This window comes from Panthera leo, chromosome A2 (genome assembly GCF_018350215.1).
Source record: "Panthera leo isolate Ple1 chromosome A2, P.leo_Ple1_pat1.1, whole genome shotgun sequence".
Classification (NCBI taxonomy): domain Eukaryota; kingdom Metazoa; phylum Chordata; class Mammalia; order Carnivora; family Felidae; genus Panthera; species Panthera leo.
The window spans coordinates 18,742,878-18,758,813 of record NC_056680.1 but is presented as its reverse complement, the minus strand read 5'-3'; the positions used below and the strand labels follow the sequence as shown (position 1 = coordinate 18,758,813).

The window sequence follows — 15,936 nt, the reverse complement described above, 5'->3', positions numbered from 1 at the left end:
GTATTGTTTTGTGTCTAGGACATTACAAATGCCCATAGCAATCGTTCCTTGCCCTGGCACATCACCTGGGAAGCTTTTAAAAAGATACCAATGCCTGAGTCCCATCCCAGTTCAATTAAATCGAATTCTCTAGGAGTAATCAAAATCTCTAAGCATTAGTGATTTTTTAAATTTCCCCAGGTCATTCTATGTGCAAAGCTGAGAACTGTTTTAGAGCCTCATACTGATAATATTAAAACGTGGCTAAAAGGACGTCTTCAGCAACAATTGGTGTGCCTACATCCTTTACAACCAGCGTAGCTAGAGTCACTAATGACATTTATCCAGTTCCCAAACTTGCACTGCCCTTCCACAATCAATAGAGGAAACAATCCCAAAGTGTCTTACTCTGCCTTGAAATAAACCTCTAGATGGCCAGGGCGGACGGGCCAGGGAGTCTGGGCCTACGGTCCACCCTGGCCTTTGGGCTCCGAGGAGGCATCTGGGCCAGGCCCGACGCTGGAGAAGGTGGTTCCGGATGAGACAAATCCTGCTCCGGGTGACGCCCCGCCCTCGACTTTGCCGGGACCGGGCGCCCAGCCCCGCCTCAGAGTGCCGCAGGCAGCGGTGAGCGCCGACTACATTTCCCACAATGCACCCCGGGGCGGGCAGGGCCAGAGGCAGAGCGGCTGGAGCCAGGCCTCCGCCACGAGAGGCCGGAGAGGGCTGTCTTCCTGGGTCGCCTGCTGGGCGAGGGGCGGTGGGAGGGGTGGTGGCCTGCGCTGTGGCCATGTCTGCGTCCGCAGGGGTCCGAGGGTCTGACCTGCGCCCTCCGGCCGGACTCGGCCGGACACGCGTGCCCTCCTGGGGGTCCGGCAGAGAGCAGTGACCGGCAGTCTCTGTGCGTCCTGGACCCCCCCCCCCCCCCGGAGAAACAGGTGAGTACGACTGCCAACCCACGTGGCCAGGGGGTACCGAGAAACTGGAGAGCTGTCATCCTTGGAGCCAGGGGCTTGAAGACTGGGGGCCCCTGCCACCTACGCTTCACTTGCGATAGGAGGATTTAGTCTCTTTGGGGTGCCTTAGCCGGTTGTCCCCCAGCTGAAGAATACAAAAGGCGAAGACCAGAACCCTTCCTTTGGCTGGGAGAGCAAAGTCCTATAGGAGGCAGTGGCCTGGTAGGACCCGCCCCTCAAGGCACACATATTCCGCTCCCCCCTTCCCCCTCCCCCGGGCAGAATCCTTTCAAAGATCTGCAGAGGTGACTGTGGGGTGAGCAGGCAACTCCTGGAAGTGTCCTGGGGCTTTGGACTTTGCTCTCAAGGGTGCCCTGGCTCAGATAACCTGTCTGCCTGTACTGGCTGAGCCACCGTTTCTGGGTTCCAGTTTGCTGGGGGAGGGTGAGCAGCCTTTGTCAGAGAGGGGAGTGGCCACCAGCAGTGACAAGTACCAGGCGATGCTCACGGAGCAGGCATCCTGCTGAACCAGCTACAGCATAGCCTCACCAGGGCCCTGTCTGCCAGAGACCCATGCATTCTGGCACCACCCTCCCAGATAGCCCGCTCCAAAAGGGTCAGGGCAGGATGGAGCACTATCCAAGCAGGAAGAGGGAGCAAGAGTGGTAGGAGTCAGTAGGGAGGGGCTCTTAAAGGTTCTGCCTGCTCCAGGGTGGGCACCTGAGGGAGGGAAGCACACAAGAAGGGCTGATTGAGACAACCTGTTTGGAGACATTGCTTGTAGGCACAGCAGAGCACATCTAGGGAAAGTAGCATGCCCTGGGGGCTTCTAGAGAGGCTGCCTGAGAAGGGACCCTGAGGGCACATATGGGACTGGTTCCAAGAGACCTCTCTTGCTTAACTGCTTCAGGCCCAGCCTCCCAGGAGCTTCTGTCATGAAGGTTATGGCTCCAGTGGGGGCTGGGGTGGGGTTTGCTGCCTAGTTTCCAGAGTAAGTGTCTAGAGAACTGTTTGCTTCATCAGGACTTCTGGCTGGATCCCCCGATTGGCCTTGGAGATGTTGAGATGCTACATGATGTCAGGTAGCTGGGGAACTATTGTGAAGGAAGCGTCTACTAGCCCAGCCCCAGCCAGCTGACCCTGCCCTCATTCCATATAGTTACCATGCTGAGTACCACTCAGCCATACTGGGTTCAGTCACCTAAGTCCACAAGGGATCGGTGGGTAGTGGGCTCCCAGGACCTTGGGTAAGTTGCCGTAGACCATGTTTGGGTCTTTGACCAGAGGTACAAGGCCACAGAGCAGAGGCATGTGGCAGACCAAGGATCAACTTGGGAGAAACTTCCAGGAGCAGCAGAGAACCAATGGTCTGTTCCTGCAATGTCAGGCCCAACAAATAGCCAGTAAGCCTGGAGGAACCCCCAGCCCAAGGCCCACAGACATCTCTTTGGCTGGACATCACAGGTGGGTCACTTCAGGCCAGAAGCTACCTGGCTTCATGAGGTCATAATCATGTTTGCTCAGGGTGAGCCAACTTTCAAAGGACTGATTTACATGGCAGAGACCACTTTTTGTGTGTAAGTGCAGCTACATATGGTTTGAATGCTAAGTAAAAATAATCATGATATATTAATGGCAGTAGCCATTAAGTGTGCAAGTGCTTACTGTGTGCCAGGGTAAACAAATTACATGAACATCTCATTTAATCCTTCCACAACCCAGTGAATTGGTATTATCATTATCCCCACTTTATAGATGAGAAAGCTAAGACTTATGGAACCAAACCAGGTCCATCCAGGTCCCTCTGATTCCAGGACCATTGTTCTTGAACACTTGACTACTATCAAAAACAAGTCTTCTCCACAGGCAGGGGTCTCCAGAGACTGCATTATAACTGGATATTCTTTGAGGATCTTTCACCTTTTCCCTTCCAAAGTTACTTATCTGGCAAATGTTGATTAAACTCCTCCTGCATGTGGAGCTGACATACTGAAATTTGAAATGCTTCATAGAAAAATGAAGCAGGGTAAGACAGGTAAGAATCAGGGATATTGTAGGAAGGCCTCTCTGATAGGTAACACTTGAGCAACAACCGGAAGGAAGTGAGAGAGTAGGTCATGTCAATATCTAGCCCCATCAGTGGAATAGGTGAATGAGGGACAAAGTGAAAAGCAGAGAGATGTGGTCTGTGCAGAAAGTTCAGCAAGGGCAAAATTCTGAAATGCAGAAGTACTTAGGATTCACATTTATATTATCCTAAAGGAAAGCCATGAGGTCAGTGTGTCTGGGCTGAGGTGAAGGGAGCAGGGGAAAGGGAAGGAGATCAAGTCAAAGAAATAAAAGGAAGCGGTAGAGTGGGGCTTTGTGTGCTGCTCTGAGGAAATTGGCTGTCTCACTGAATGAGTGAGAACCATTATAGAGTTTTGAGCAGGAGAATTACACGGCCTGACTTCCTTTTTCAAGAGGATCTCTTTGAGTCCTGTGGGAGGGATATATTGCGCAAGGACAAAGGTAGATGTGGGGAGACTGGTTAAAAGGCTGGTGCATCACTCCCCTAGAGAGGTAATGGTGGCCTGGACCAATGTGGTAGTGGTGGTGGTGGTGGTGATGAGCAGTGGTCAGATTCTGGAGATGGGCTTTTCCCATTTAACATTAGTAATCTGTTCCACAAAAGTTGGACATTATCTGGAATCACTAACTGAGTATCTGTTTCCCATTATTTCATATATCTTTTTATTATCTATCTATCTATCTATCTATCTATTTATTTATTTATTTAATTTAGAGAGAGAGACAACATGAGTGGGGAAGGGGCAAAGAAAGAGAGAGAGAGAATTCTGCCAGCACAGACCCTGACATGGGGCTCAAACACACGAAACCATGAGATCATGCATGACCTGAGCTGAAACAAAGAGTCGGACATTAACTGACTAAGACACCCAGGTGCCCCTGTTTCCACTATTTAAAATTTTTTTAAATGTTTTTATTTTTGAGAGAGAGAGAGAGAGAGAGAGAGAGAGAGTGTGAGCAGGGGGAGGGGCAGAGAGAGAGAGGGAGACACAGAATCTGAAGCCAGCTCCAGGCTCCGAGTTGTCAGCACAGAGCCTGACGCAGGGCCCAAACCCACAAACCATGAGATCATGATCTAAGCTGAAGTCAGACACCCAACCAACTGAGCCACCCAGGCGCCTCCCCCCACCATTATTTTAAATGGGAAAAAGTATAATGCTTCCCTCATCGACCACAAACCCCCAATTTTCTAAAATGGTACTAAAACACAGGAAAATATATACCTAATACATGCCCAGTAGGTTATAGCGTTAGGATATAAAATGCTGAAAAACATACCCTCCTGACCACCAGAGTTTGCTGCTTTGATGCAGTATCATGGCCTCTTTCAGTACCTTCAACAGCCATGATGCAAGTAAGCCCGTTATGTTGCCACTTAGTGAGTGATGTTCTATCCAACTTGGAATGTAATTTGAGGACTTAAATGTACATCACTTGTTTAAAATATAGATCAAGTTTTGATGATGTAAATAGTATTTTTCTATATAAACATAGGCCAAAACAATACAAGTTTGTTGTATTAGTTATTTATTGCAGTGTAACAAATTACTCCAAAACTTGGCAGCTTAAAACAACAATAAATATTTATTATCTCATGCAGTTCCTTTGGTATTTGGGAGAAATCTGGGAGCAGTTTAGCTGGATGGTCCAGGCTCAGGTTCTCTTGTGAGGTTGAAGTCATCTGAAGGCTTGACGGGGGCTAGAAGATTGCTTACTCACATGACTGGCACATTTGGTACTGGCTATTTGCATGTCTCAAAGTTTGCTGAGGTTCTCTCTGTAGACAGCTGCTCGAGTGTCCTCACAACATGGCTGATGACTCCAACTAGGGTGATCCAAGACAGCAAGGCAGAAGCCACAGTATCTTTTAGCCTAGCCTCAGAAATCACACGTTGTCATTTTCACGTTATCCTATTGGTTACATAACTGCTCAGTGTGGGAGGGGAGTACACAAAGGCATATACACTGTAAGTTGAGGATCATTGGGGACTGGCTTGAAGGCTGGCTACCACAGTTGGGTATTAAAAACCAAGAGGAATTCTATAGGGAAAATATTAACTAGAGAGACATTTTGCTGGGTATTCAGAAGTACAGGTGACAGGATTTGCTAGTGGTTCGATATATGGGGTGTGAGGAAAAGAGATGACTCCAAGATTTGCTGAAAATCATTGTCTTTCACTGAGGTGGAGAAAACTCTGGGAGGAATACGTTTTTAAGAGGACAATCAGGAACTCAGTTTTGGACATATAACTTTGAGATACTGTAAGACATGAAGTAGACAGTTAAATGTGTGTGACTCTAGAAGTCAGAAGAGACATTGGGGCTAGAAATAAAAATTGGAATCACAATGTATCACTAATCACTAATGTATCAATGGAATTTAAAACCATGAGACTGGGGGTACCTGGGTGGCTTAGTCGGTTAAGCATCCAACTCTTGATATTGGCTCAAGTCGTAATCTCACAGTCATGAGTTTGAGCCCCACATTGGGCTCTGCACTGGTAGTGTGGAGCCTGCTTGGGATTCTCTCTCTCTCTGTCTCTCTGTCTCTCTGCATCTTCTCCCCTCTAAAAATAAACAAAAATTAAAAACAAAAACAAAAACATGGGACTGAATGAGATCATCAGTGGTTTGAATGAAGACAGAAAAGAGATCCAAGGGCTGAAATCTGGGTCCCCTAACTGTAAGAGGAACTGCATAAAGGACTTAGCAGGCATGGTCTATGAGGTAGGAGGAGAACCAAGAAAAGAGAGTGGTGTACCAGAAGCCAAGAAGAAAAAGTGTTTTAAGAGAGGAAATCACCAAGTGTGTATCCATTACTGCTACTGAGTGAGGTGAGATGATCCCAAGGTCAACTAGCAACCTTGATGAGAGCAGTGTTGCTGGAATGATGGAGGTGCAAGTCTAGTTGGAGTGGCTTCAAGAATGAATGGGAAAGGGGCACCTAGCTGGCTCAGTCAGTAGAGCATGCACCTCTTGATTTTGGAATTGTGAGTTCGAGCTCTACATTGGGTGTAGAGCTTACCTAAAAATAAAATCTTAAAAAAAACCCAAGTGAGTGAAGTGGAGAGGCTGTGGCAGATGTATTTCTTGATTACCAGATACCCGTGAGCTCCCCACACTTCCCAGTCCCTCTGGCCATGTGACTACTTCTGGCCAATCTGGGCTTTGAAGTATTTAAGAGCTGGTACATGACCTTCCAGCCCTGTCTTCCACTGCCCAGTGATGTGGAAAAGGTATGTATTCCAGATGGCAGAGCTATGGGATGCTAGTAACCTGGATTCCTGAATCACTGCTTGGAAGGGAGCTGAATTACTACCAGATCCAAGGTAAATTTTGTGTAAGCAAAAAATAAGCCTTTATGTGTGAAGCCTCTACCATTTTGGCATTCATTTGTTACACAGCATAGCCTAGCCTACTAATTATATTCCAGGTATTATTTACTGTTTTGAGGTCTGTTTTATAAAGGGCAGCAAAAAAATGGGGTGGAACCTAGAGGGGAATGTAGAGTTAAGGGGGGGGGGGTTGTTTTAACTCTTTAATTGAAATAAAACAAACATGAAGTTCACAAATCATAAGTACAGCTCAGTAAATTATAACGAGTGAACACACCCAAAGTAAGGTGGTGTTTTTTTTAATTTTTTTTTTTAACATTTATTCATCTTTGAGAGAGAGAGACAGAGCGTGAGTGGGGGAGGAGCAGAGAGAGAGGGAGACACAGAATCTGAAGCAGGCTCCAGGCTCTGAGCTGTCAGCACAGAGCCTGATGTGGGACTCAAACTCACTGACTGTGAGATCAGGACCTGAGCCGAAGTCAGACGCTTAACCAACTGAGCCACCCAGGTGCCCCAGAAGGTGTTTTGAAAATGGAGGAAGCATCAGCATATTGGTGCTGGATGGGGGAGAAGGGGAAACCAATGATCTGGGAGAGAGAGGGACAGCTGCTGAAGCCATGTGCTTGTGCGGGTGAAAGGGACTGCAGTGGGGGCGTTTGCTCCCAGTGGAGCAAGGACAGCTCATCTTCAGTGAGAAGAAGGAAAGCAGAGCCTGGCAGGTGAGGCGAGGTGGTGGTGGGAATCTTGGAAGTTCTCTTTTGCTGACTTCTGTTTCCTCGGTGAGATCATGGATCATGCTGAGTGAGCGTGGGAGAAGGAAGTGATGGAAATTCGAGAAGAGAGGTGTGAACTTATTGACTAAGGGAGCAGGAAAGTGAGTCTCCATAGAAATATAGTAATTTGAAGCAATGGTTCTGGACCTACTTCCCAGAAAGAAACACATAGCAATCCAGGTCTCCGTCCAGGGAGCCAGGTCCAGAAGCCTTGGCCACAACCCTGGGACTGTCAGTAGCAGCTTTCTCTCTGCCTGGACACGACTCATCTCTCTGGAGTCACTCCATCTTCACATAGCAGTGCAGACCCCAATCTCACTTTTAGGTTAGCTTGTGAAATAATGCTCTATGAGGTTCTCATGTGGCCTGTGTCTTCCTGCTGAAGACCTAGGCATGCCCTAGTTACTGTAGCACCCACTGCCCCAGCCTCTATGGTGTTACAGTGCTTGTTTTGGCCTGTCTGGGATTACTCCTCTTGGTCTCGGTCTCTGTCTCTGTCTCTGAGTGGACCTTTCTGAACAACCTAGCTGTTGAGGGCAAGTAGCCTTTTAGTTACTCTGGCCCTCTGTCAGACAAGGTGGCCCATGCCTTGGTCCTCTGGGCTCTGACTCATGCTAGGATCCATCACTCTTGACTGTCCTAATGGATGGGATTAGTGGCCTAGAAAATCCCCAGAGGTCGATGTTCTCCCAGATGATCTTTTTTTGGTCCTACTCTAAGTGGGGTGATGCTGTTGGCCAATGGTGCCCAAACTTCACTTGTTCTGTGATGCTCCAGGTTCAGTGCACGAGTGGCTACCAGGCTTCCCTGTCTGTTTTGCCCGTTGAACTTCTGCAAAAGATGCATTTGAAAAAGGATTCCATAGCTTAGAACAAAGATGACCAAAAAACAAAAACAAAAACAAAAAAAAGAGCTTGAAAGTCAGTTCTTTGGGTGCATACAGGAGCTGCCTGGTAGGAGCTCTGGTGGGATGAGGATAAGGAGTCTGAGAGGGTGTTCTTGGACATGGACAATCTGGGACCACACAAATGAGAGTGATGGGGATGCTCTCTCTTTGAGGTCACTCTTCATGAACACTTTTGAGCACCGACTTCATGCTAGGCTCGGGGAAGACTCATTTGCCCAAGGTTGTGGAGCTACTGAGAAACAAGGCCTCAGTTATTTCCTATGACTCTGTCCTAGAAGGGCAGGAACAGGGTCTGCTTTGCTCACACTAACACCAGTCCCTCCCAGGCCCCTGGCCTGCCCGCATGACCTCTTCATGAGTCTCTGACTAGTCTTTGCAGTCCTTCTCGCCTGTCTACCCAGATTTCTCTTCACGAAAGGATCAGTGCCTCAATGGAACCCCTCCCCTATGAATGTATTTTGCTTGCCAAATGAAGGCTCCTTCAGCCTGCCATTCAGGGGCCCTTAGGGGTGACTCCAGGTGAGCCATCCAACTTTGTTATCCTTGCCATCCACTCATCGCCACCTCCACCTGGCTCTGAGGCTGCAGAAGGACTGAGAGATGAAACTGAGTCTGTCCTGGCATTCAGATGGGCACTGAGAACTGTTATGTCTATAGTTGTACAGCTGTATAGTTGTAAGGCAAGCCCTGGTGCCAAATTCAGAAAGTACAAAAGTGTACTCAGAAAAAAGCAAGCCTGAAGACAAGCTTGTTTGCTCTTTCTTTGCAAATGCCTAAGTATTCAGAAAGAACTATTGGTCAATTCAGTTTTGAATGAGGAAGTGTTTGTGGTAGGATGTGCAGTGAAAGATACCAGGATACAGAATTGTTTCAATTGCCAGCTCCCAAAGCTTCCACCCTGTTGTGACATTGGGCAGGCATTTACTCTCTCAGCCTCAGTCCCTTTATCTGTAGAGCCAGCCTGACACAGGAGCACCTGCCACAGAGTGTAGTGATCAGGCTTAGATAACTGTGTCCACTTATACTTCCTAGCACACTACCTTGGTGCTCAGTAAGTGTTAGCTGCTGTTATCAGTTTGTTAAAAAAAAAAAAATTTCCATTTTATGTGCATTCAAAAAAAAACTGGAAAGAAATACACCAAAATGTGAACAGTGAAAGATCCTGAATGGTGGGGAAATGGTGACATTTCTTTCTTTATCCTTTTTTATTTTCCAAGTCTTCTACAATGAATAGGTACAATGAATTTTTCCTTTTCTACTTAGAAAAAGAACAACATACTTCATTTTTTACAGGGGAATACTCAGAACCCATTTCCCAGAGGTTTGAGCTAGCTGGGTCCTGGTGCTTTCCTGTACTAACCACTGTTACTGTACTAGCAGTGACCCCTGCCAACAGCACCTCCCTCCTTACCCTCGATGATGTCTTTGTTTGCCCACAGGAGAGTCCAAGGGATGGCTGCTGACATGCAGAGGAAGAGGAGCAGCGAATGCCCCGATGGCACCCTGGCTCCTTCTGATGGGCAGAGTATGGAGAGAGCTGAGAGCCCCACACCAGGACTGGCTCAGGGAATGGAGCCAGGTACGGGCAGGGTGTGCAGCTCCAGGCAGCTGACAGCGAGAGCAGCCTCCAGGGCAACTGGGATTCCCACCAAGTCTTTCACTCCCACTCATTCATGCACTCGTTCAGTCACTCGTGGGCTACTTGTTAGGTGCTGGGGATACCGCAGGGAACGGGCTCTGTCTGTGTCCAGCCTTCCTCTCCACTTCATGTTGGGCTACTCACCCCTGTGCTGTCTGGCTGCCAGCATGGGTTCTCCTCCCGTTCCCTGGGTCTACATTGCGCCTTCCTGACTCCTTTTCCCTCCCTCAGCTCTCAGCTTAAATGTCACCTCTGCACGAGTTAGGCCTGCCTGCTCTGACCATGCTCTGTACAGGACAATAGTTATTTTGTAATTTTATTTGTTTATGTATATATTGCCCATCTCTTGTCCACAAAATTGTGAGCTCTTTGAGCACAGAGTGGTTGTATCCCAAATGCCTAGTACGGTAGCAAACTCATCATAGAGACTCAAAATACATCTGTTGAATTATTCTGTAAAAAAAAAAAAAAAATCAGTAGAGAAAGACTGACATGGCCCCTGCCTTAGGGGAGCCATAAGCTAGTGGGGTCATTACAGTGGAGTGGGTTAGGAACTATGGCCTGAACTGGGTCAGGGAGACTTCTCACAGGGATAGAGAGTCACTGAACAAAGGTATTCCAGGCACAGGGCAAGGTGCTCGGCACACAGCAGTGAACAACCACCTTGCTGCCCCTCAGGAGGAACCCCACTGTAGTTGGGGAGGAGGATAATAACTGACAAGTGGCACAAGAGAAATCAAAGAGAGAGATATGATAGAGTGCCCAGGCTCAGAGGTCAGGTGAGGAGGTAACTTATGTCTTTGCTGAGAGCTGAAGTGTGACAAGGAGCTGGCCATGCGAGGAGGTGGGAGTGCGTTCCAGGCAGAGGGAACAGTAGGTACAGAGGCCCTGAGGTAGGTGAGGGCATGTTGAGGGTGTCCAAAGAGCAGGTGGATGAAGGTCAGTGTGACTGGAATGGGTAAGGGCTGTGAGATGAGATTGAGAGAAGCAAGTAGAAGCAAGTCATTCCCGCAGCCATGAGGGGTTTGGGTTTTATTCCCAGTGTGATGGGAGGAAACTGGTGGGCTGTAAGCCGCAGGGAGGCATAACTTGTAGCAGGCAGTAGCAGGAGGGAACAGTGGCTTGTCTCTGCAGTAAAGCTAGAGTGCCATATTACGCATCTTGCTGGTAAGGTGGTCTGCCAGTGGCTATTGCTCTAAGCACCAGTGCTTTTGGCTGGCAGGTGCTGGGCAGGAGGGTGCCATGTTCGTCCATGCCCGTTCCTATGAGGACCTGACTGAATCGGAGGATGGGGCAGCTTCTGGGGACAGCCCCAAGGAGGGTGTTGGGGGTCCTCCACCACTGCCTGCAGACATGCGACAGATCAGCCAGGACTTCAGCGAGCTGAGCACCCAACTGACGGGTGTGGCCCGAGACCTGCAGGAGGAGATGCTGCCAGGAAGCTCTGAGGACTGGCCAGAGCCTTCAGGGGCAGCTGGGCGGCCAGCCACAGAACCCCCCAGGGAGGGCACAGGCGAGGGGGATGAGGAGGAGGCTGCTGAGGCATGGCGACTGCACCAGAAGCACGTCTTTGTGCTGAGCGAGGCGGGGAAGCCTGTGTACTCCCGCTATGGGTCAGAGGAGGCACTTTCCAGCACCATGGGTGTCATGGTGGCCCTGGTGTCCTTCCTGGAGGCAGACAAGAACGCCATTCGTTCTATCCACGCAGGTGAGCCACCTGGAAAGGGGGGCAGGGAGGGCTCCCCTGACCAGGGTTAATTCATAGTCCCCGAGGGACTAGAGGGCTGGGATGTGCTGTGTGACCAAGGGCAGCCCCTCCACCTCACTGGGCTTCAATATTGTCATTTGAACACAGATAGCAACAATGACTGCCTTACAGGGTATTGTGAGGGCCAAAGGTGGCTCTGACATGCGCTTTGCCCTTGGAGAGAACTAGAAGTCCCAGGCCCTGAGCCCCACCCAGCTCTTGACATTTAACACAAGAATGTTTTTTTTTTTTCAATTGCTCACTGCATTTTGGCTGGTGCCACTCTGTGAAGCAAGTGGCAGGGACAGCCTGGAATCCTCAGGGAAAGGGAACCGTGGGCTGCTGTTTTTATCTTCATCATCCTTAAGCCCCTACTGTGTGCAGAGATCTGAGGGAGGGTGGAGAGGATGTAGAAAGCGACAAGCTGTGTAGGAAGCTGGGGCTCCGAGGGAGCTGGGCAAGGCCAACCCCGGAGGGCTCCCCGGAGAAGCTGACATCCCCTCCCTCCACCTTCAGATGGCTACAAGGTAGTATTCGTGCGCCGGAGCCCACTGGTGTTGGTGGCAGTGGCGCGCACGCGGCAATCGGCGCAGGAACTGGCGCAGGAGCTGCTCTACATCTACTACCAGATCCTGAGCCTTCTTACCGGTGCCCAGCTGAGCCACATCTTCCAGCAGAAGCAGAACTACGACCTGCGGCGCCTGCTCTCGGGCTCGGAGCGCATCACCGACAACCTGCTGCAGCTCATGGCGCGAGACCCCAGCTTCCTCATGGGGGCAGCGCGCTGCTTGCCCCTGGCTGCGGCCGTGCGCGACGCGGTGAGTGCCAGCCTGCAGCAGGCGCGAGCGCGCAGCCTCGTCTTCTCCATCCTGCTGGCACGCAACCAGCTGGTGGCGCTCGTGCGCCGCAAGGACCAATTCCTGCACCCTATCGACCTGCACCTGCTCTTCAATCTCATAAGTTCCTCCTCATCCTTCCGTGAGGGAGAAGCCTGGACGCCTGTGTGCCTACCCAAATTTAATGCAGCCGGCTTCTTCCACGCACACATCTCTTACCTGGAGCCTGACACCGACCTCTGCTTGTTGCTCGTCTCCACCGACCGGGAGGACTTCTTTGCAGTCTCTGACTGCCGCCGCCGCTTTCAGGAGCGCCTGCGGAAGCGTGGAGCCCACCTGGCCCTGCGGGAGGCACTGCGCACGCCCTACTACAGTGTTGCCCAAGTGGGCATCCCGGACCTGCGCCACTTCCTCTATAAATCAAAGAGCTCGGGACTCTTCACCAGGTGAGGGAGGACCTTGGGAGCACAACTTGAGGGAGACAGGGGCGAGGGAGGGGAGGCGGTTGGCCCTCAGCCCTGATGCAGTCCTGGAGCTGATGACCCATCTGTGAATGGACTGACATGTTGGGTCTGTTTTACTCTGACATCAGGCACCCAGACTCCCTATCACTCCACCCCCTATGGGCATGTACCTCTCTACTTTGTTACCCACAAAGCCTTGAAATGCCCAGTACACCCAGGGAAGGAAGCTGGAACAGAGGTCTCCTGGATCTCCTGCCCTGGAGCAGGTCTGCCTTAGGGGTCATTTTGGTCCCATCTAGGATGCAGAATTCCTCCTCCAACAGAGGGGCTGTGGCCAGATGTGGCATCTTCTGTCTTCCCATTACCCCTTTTTGGGTTCCCAGATCACTTTTCCTCCACTTCAGACCTGTCACTTTGTTTCGGACACCTAAACTCAGATTGGCCTCTCCAAGGGAAGTCACCAAAGATGCCATGAACTTGGGGGAGGGGGGAAGAACAGGGCTCCATTCTGGGTGGGCCCAGCCCTGTCCTGGGGAGTCTTCTGTGGTAGGGAGGCCATGCCCTGTCCTGGGAGAACATTTGGAGGGTAAGACACATGTCAGAGTCTCCCTGGCTAGGAAGAGTTTTTTTTAGATCTCCAGAGAAGGCAATGAAAGTTATTTCTTTGCCAACCCACTCCCCCATCTCCAGCCCTGAGATTGAGGCCCCGTACACCAGTGAAGAGGAGCAGGAGCGGCTGCTGGGCCTCTACCAATACCTGCACAGCCGGGCCCACAATGCCTCCCGCCCACTCAAGACCATCTACTACACGGGCCCCAATGAGAACCTCCTGGCCTGGGTAAGGCAGCCCTGGGATGGGCTCAGCTTCATCGGGATCCCGGGCAGGGGCCACACGAGATGTCTAACCTCGATGACTACCCTGTGCCCCCTCCTCCAGGTGACAGGTGCCTTTGAGCTCTACATGTGCTACAGCCCCCTGGGGACCAAGGCATCTGCCGTCAGTGCCATCCATAAGCTGATGCGCTGGATCCGCAAAGAAGAAGATCGCCTCTTCATCCTCACACCCCTCACCTACTGATGGGAATGTGTGTGGGTTCAGCCCTCTTAGCCACACTGGGCAATGGAAGCTATGGGAGCCTCCACATGGGCTGGCCTCTCTTGCCCAGGCAGCAAGCAGGCAGGGACTGTGGGTTGGTGCGTGCATTAAAGTACTCTGGAGAAGACACTCATTGGGCCTTGTCACTGGTCCCTTCACTCATGCATTCTCACTCCTACAGATACTGGATCCTCCTCCTTAGTCCTTACCTGTGTTTCCCCATGTCCTGGAGCACAAGCACTCAGAATTGAACCTTGGGCTGGGTCTCTTCATTCAGCTAAAGTCTTGCCATACATAAAATGTTCTCTAGCATTCCACTGGCCTTGCCCCCCACAGCCCCACCCCAGTACTCAGTCTGAGTCCCTGGTGCCTCCTAGAAGGGCACAGCCCCTCTCTCTCACTCCTAGGAGGGGCCCCCAGCTTTGTGCCCCAAAGGACCACTCATACACCCTGGGAGCTGTGGCTCTGCTTGAAGGGCTGCTGTAGCTCAGCAGTGACAAGGCTGAGTAAGAGAAGGACAGCCAACTAGGGAGAGTCTGAGGCTTGGTACAGGTGGGTAAGATCCCTTGGTGAGGTGGTCTGGTTTTCAGCACAGAAAAATTCAGAGACCAGCCTCAGTGTATGTAGCCCTAGACCTCTGGGGAAATTGTCCCAGCTTGGTCTTCCTCATGAAGGGCTATCCACCTCAGCATCTGTGCTTTTGGCCAGTGCATTCCTCAGAACGTCCCCAGGAGTGAGCTGGAGGGCCTGCAGGAAGAGCCAGCTGACTTCTGGGGCAGGGGTGGACCTGCCCTAGGAAGGGCAGATGCTGCTAGGCACACCGGGCCCTCTTCTGCCACCCTGGCATTTTCCAGCCCACAGGGGTCACTGTGGACATCTCAGGAAGCTCAGCAGTGAAGGCCCAGACCCCTCCACTCTGTCCTGAGACCCTCTTTGGACAGAGCCCAAGGCACAGTACAGAAAGCCTCTATCTTGCTGCTGGGGGGCTTTCCCAGTTCTGCCACAGCTTAACCATCTCATTGGCTAGGAGAGCAAAAGACCTAGGAAATGTTTATGGGAGAAAAGTGTCCACTGAATGTGGTCTTCAGACTGTAGAGTAAATCACCCTTATGCAGTCTCTGAGAGCTGGGCTAAGATACTCTGCCACTAAAACCAACCCATGTTGGAAAATATATTTGGTGGGTAGCATAGGGTACACTGGAATGGTTCTACTTACTGTCCCAGGAAATGGGATAGCCCCTGCCCTTGGCCCTATCCTGGATCATATTAGGATGGATATGACAGCAAACCACCTGCCTAGACCCCAAGGAGCGTGGGGAACAGCCACAGGCTTGGCGGTGCTGCTCGCCCTGCACATGTGCCCTGGGTCTCTTTTCTGCCTGTTCCTGCTGCTGTTTCTCCCCTTGATCCTGGCCAGTGCACCAAATCACTGCCTCTGGGGCCAGGGTGATGCCAGGCCAGCAGTCCATGGCTGCTATTGGCATTCCTCTGGTCAGTGGTCGGCCCCTAGATACTCCTGTTGGCTACTGTGATTCTTGTAGGACTCTCAGCACCTCTGCAGTTTAGCACCTATTCTGGGTAGGTGTGAAAATGGGTGGTCACAATTAGGTGAGTGTGTGTACCTAGGACAGTAGGCACCTGGAGTGTGGGCTTATCTGTCTGGGGATCAAGGAAGGAATAACAGGCCAAACAGGGAAGGTGTTCCTAGTGGAGGAACCAGCATGTGCAAAGCAAAGGACCTGGTAAACAGCATGGTATTACTGGTTTAAGTGAAGCTGGAGGAGGTTTCAAGGCCTAGGTTTCTTGAACTCCAGGTAAACGTCTGGCAGTGGGGAGCCATTGAATTTGTTTTAAAGCTGCAGAGTGATATGGTCATATTGTAGTTAGAGACTGCTGCCACTCAGATGATCTCTTTGGGTTGGAGAAAAAGGCTGGCATTAGTTCTCGTTTTTGTTTTTGTTTTGGAGTAGTGTTCAGAGGGATGTGAGAGCCAAAAAGGGAAAAGAGGGCACTCCTTCAAGGTGATAGATACTGGGGCAGTTGGGCAGGTCCTAAACCAAATATAGGCCAGGCCTTGTGAGTTCAGCTTGGGGGGAGCACTTATACTTAACACTCCAAGGCCCCACTTCCCCCA

General features: G+C 50.8%; 1 protein-coding gene across 4 annotated transcripts; it reads left to right on the top strand.

Moving 5' to 3' along the window:
• The first annotated feature begins 646 nt into the window (after window positions 1-646).
• Window positions 647-13,931, top strand: MON1A (MON1 homolog A, secretory trafficking associated). 4 transcript variants are annotated; one of them, XM_042929418.1, is made up of 8 exons: window positions 957-1,157; window positions 1,959-2,017; window positions 2,220-2,399; window positions 9,460-9,599; window positions 10,882-11,367; window positions 11,923-12,688; window positions 13,397-13,544; window positions 13,644-13,931. In XM_042929418.1, exons 2-8 carry the CDS (start codon window positions 2,001-2,003, stop codon window positions 13,782-13,784), a joined length of 1,878 nt encoding a protein of 625 aa, XP_042785352.1. In that variant the 5' UTR covers window positions 957-1,157; window positions 1,959-2,000; the 3' UTR covers window positions 13,785-13,931. The 4 variants fall into 4 exon arrangements, with proteins under 4 accessions (XP_042785354.1, XP_042785352.1, XP_042785353.1 ...); XM_042929420.1 differs by lacking the exons at window positions 957-1,157; window positions 1,959-2,017; window positions 2,220-2,399 and adding an exon at window positions 647-917; XM_042929419.1 differs by lacking the exons at window positions 957-1,157; window positions 2,220-2,399 and having other exon boundaries at window positions 1,881-2,017.
• The last annotated feature ends 2,005 nt before the right edge of the window (window positions 13,932-15,936 follow it).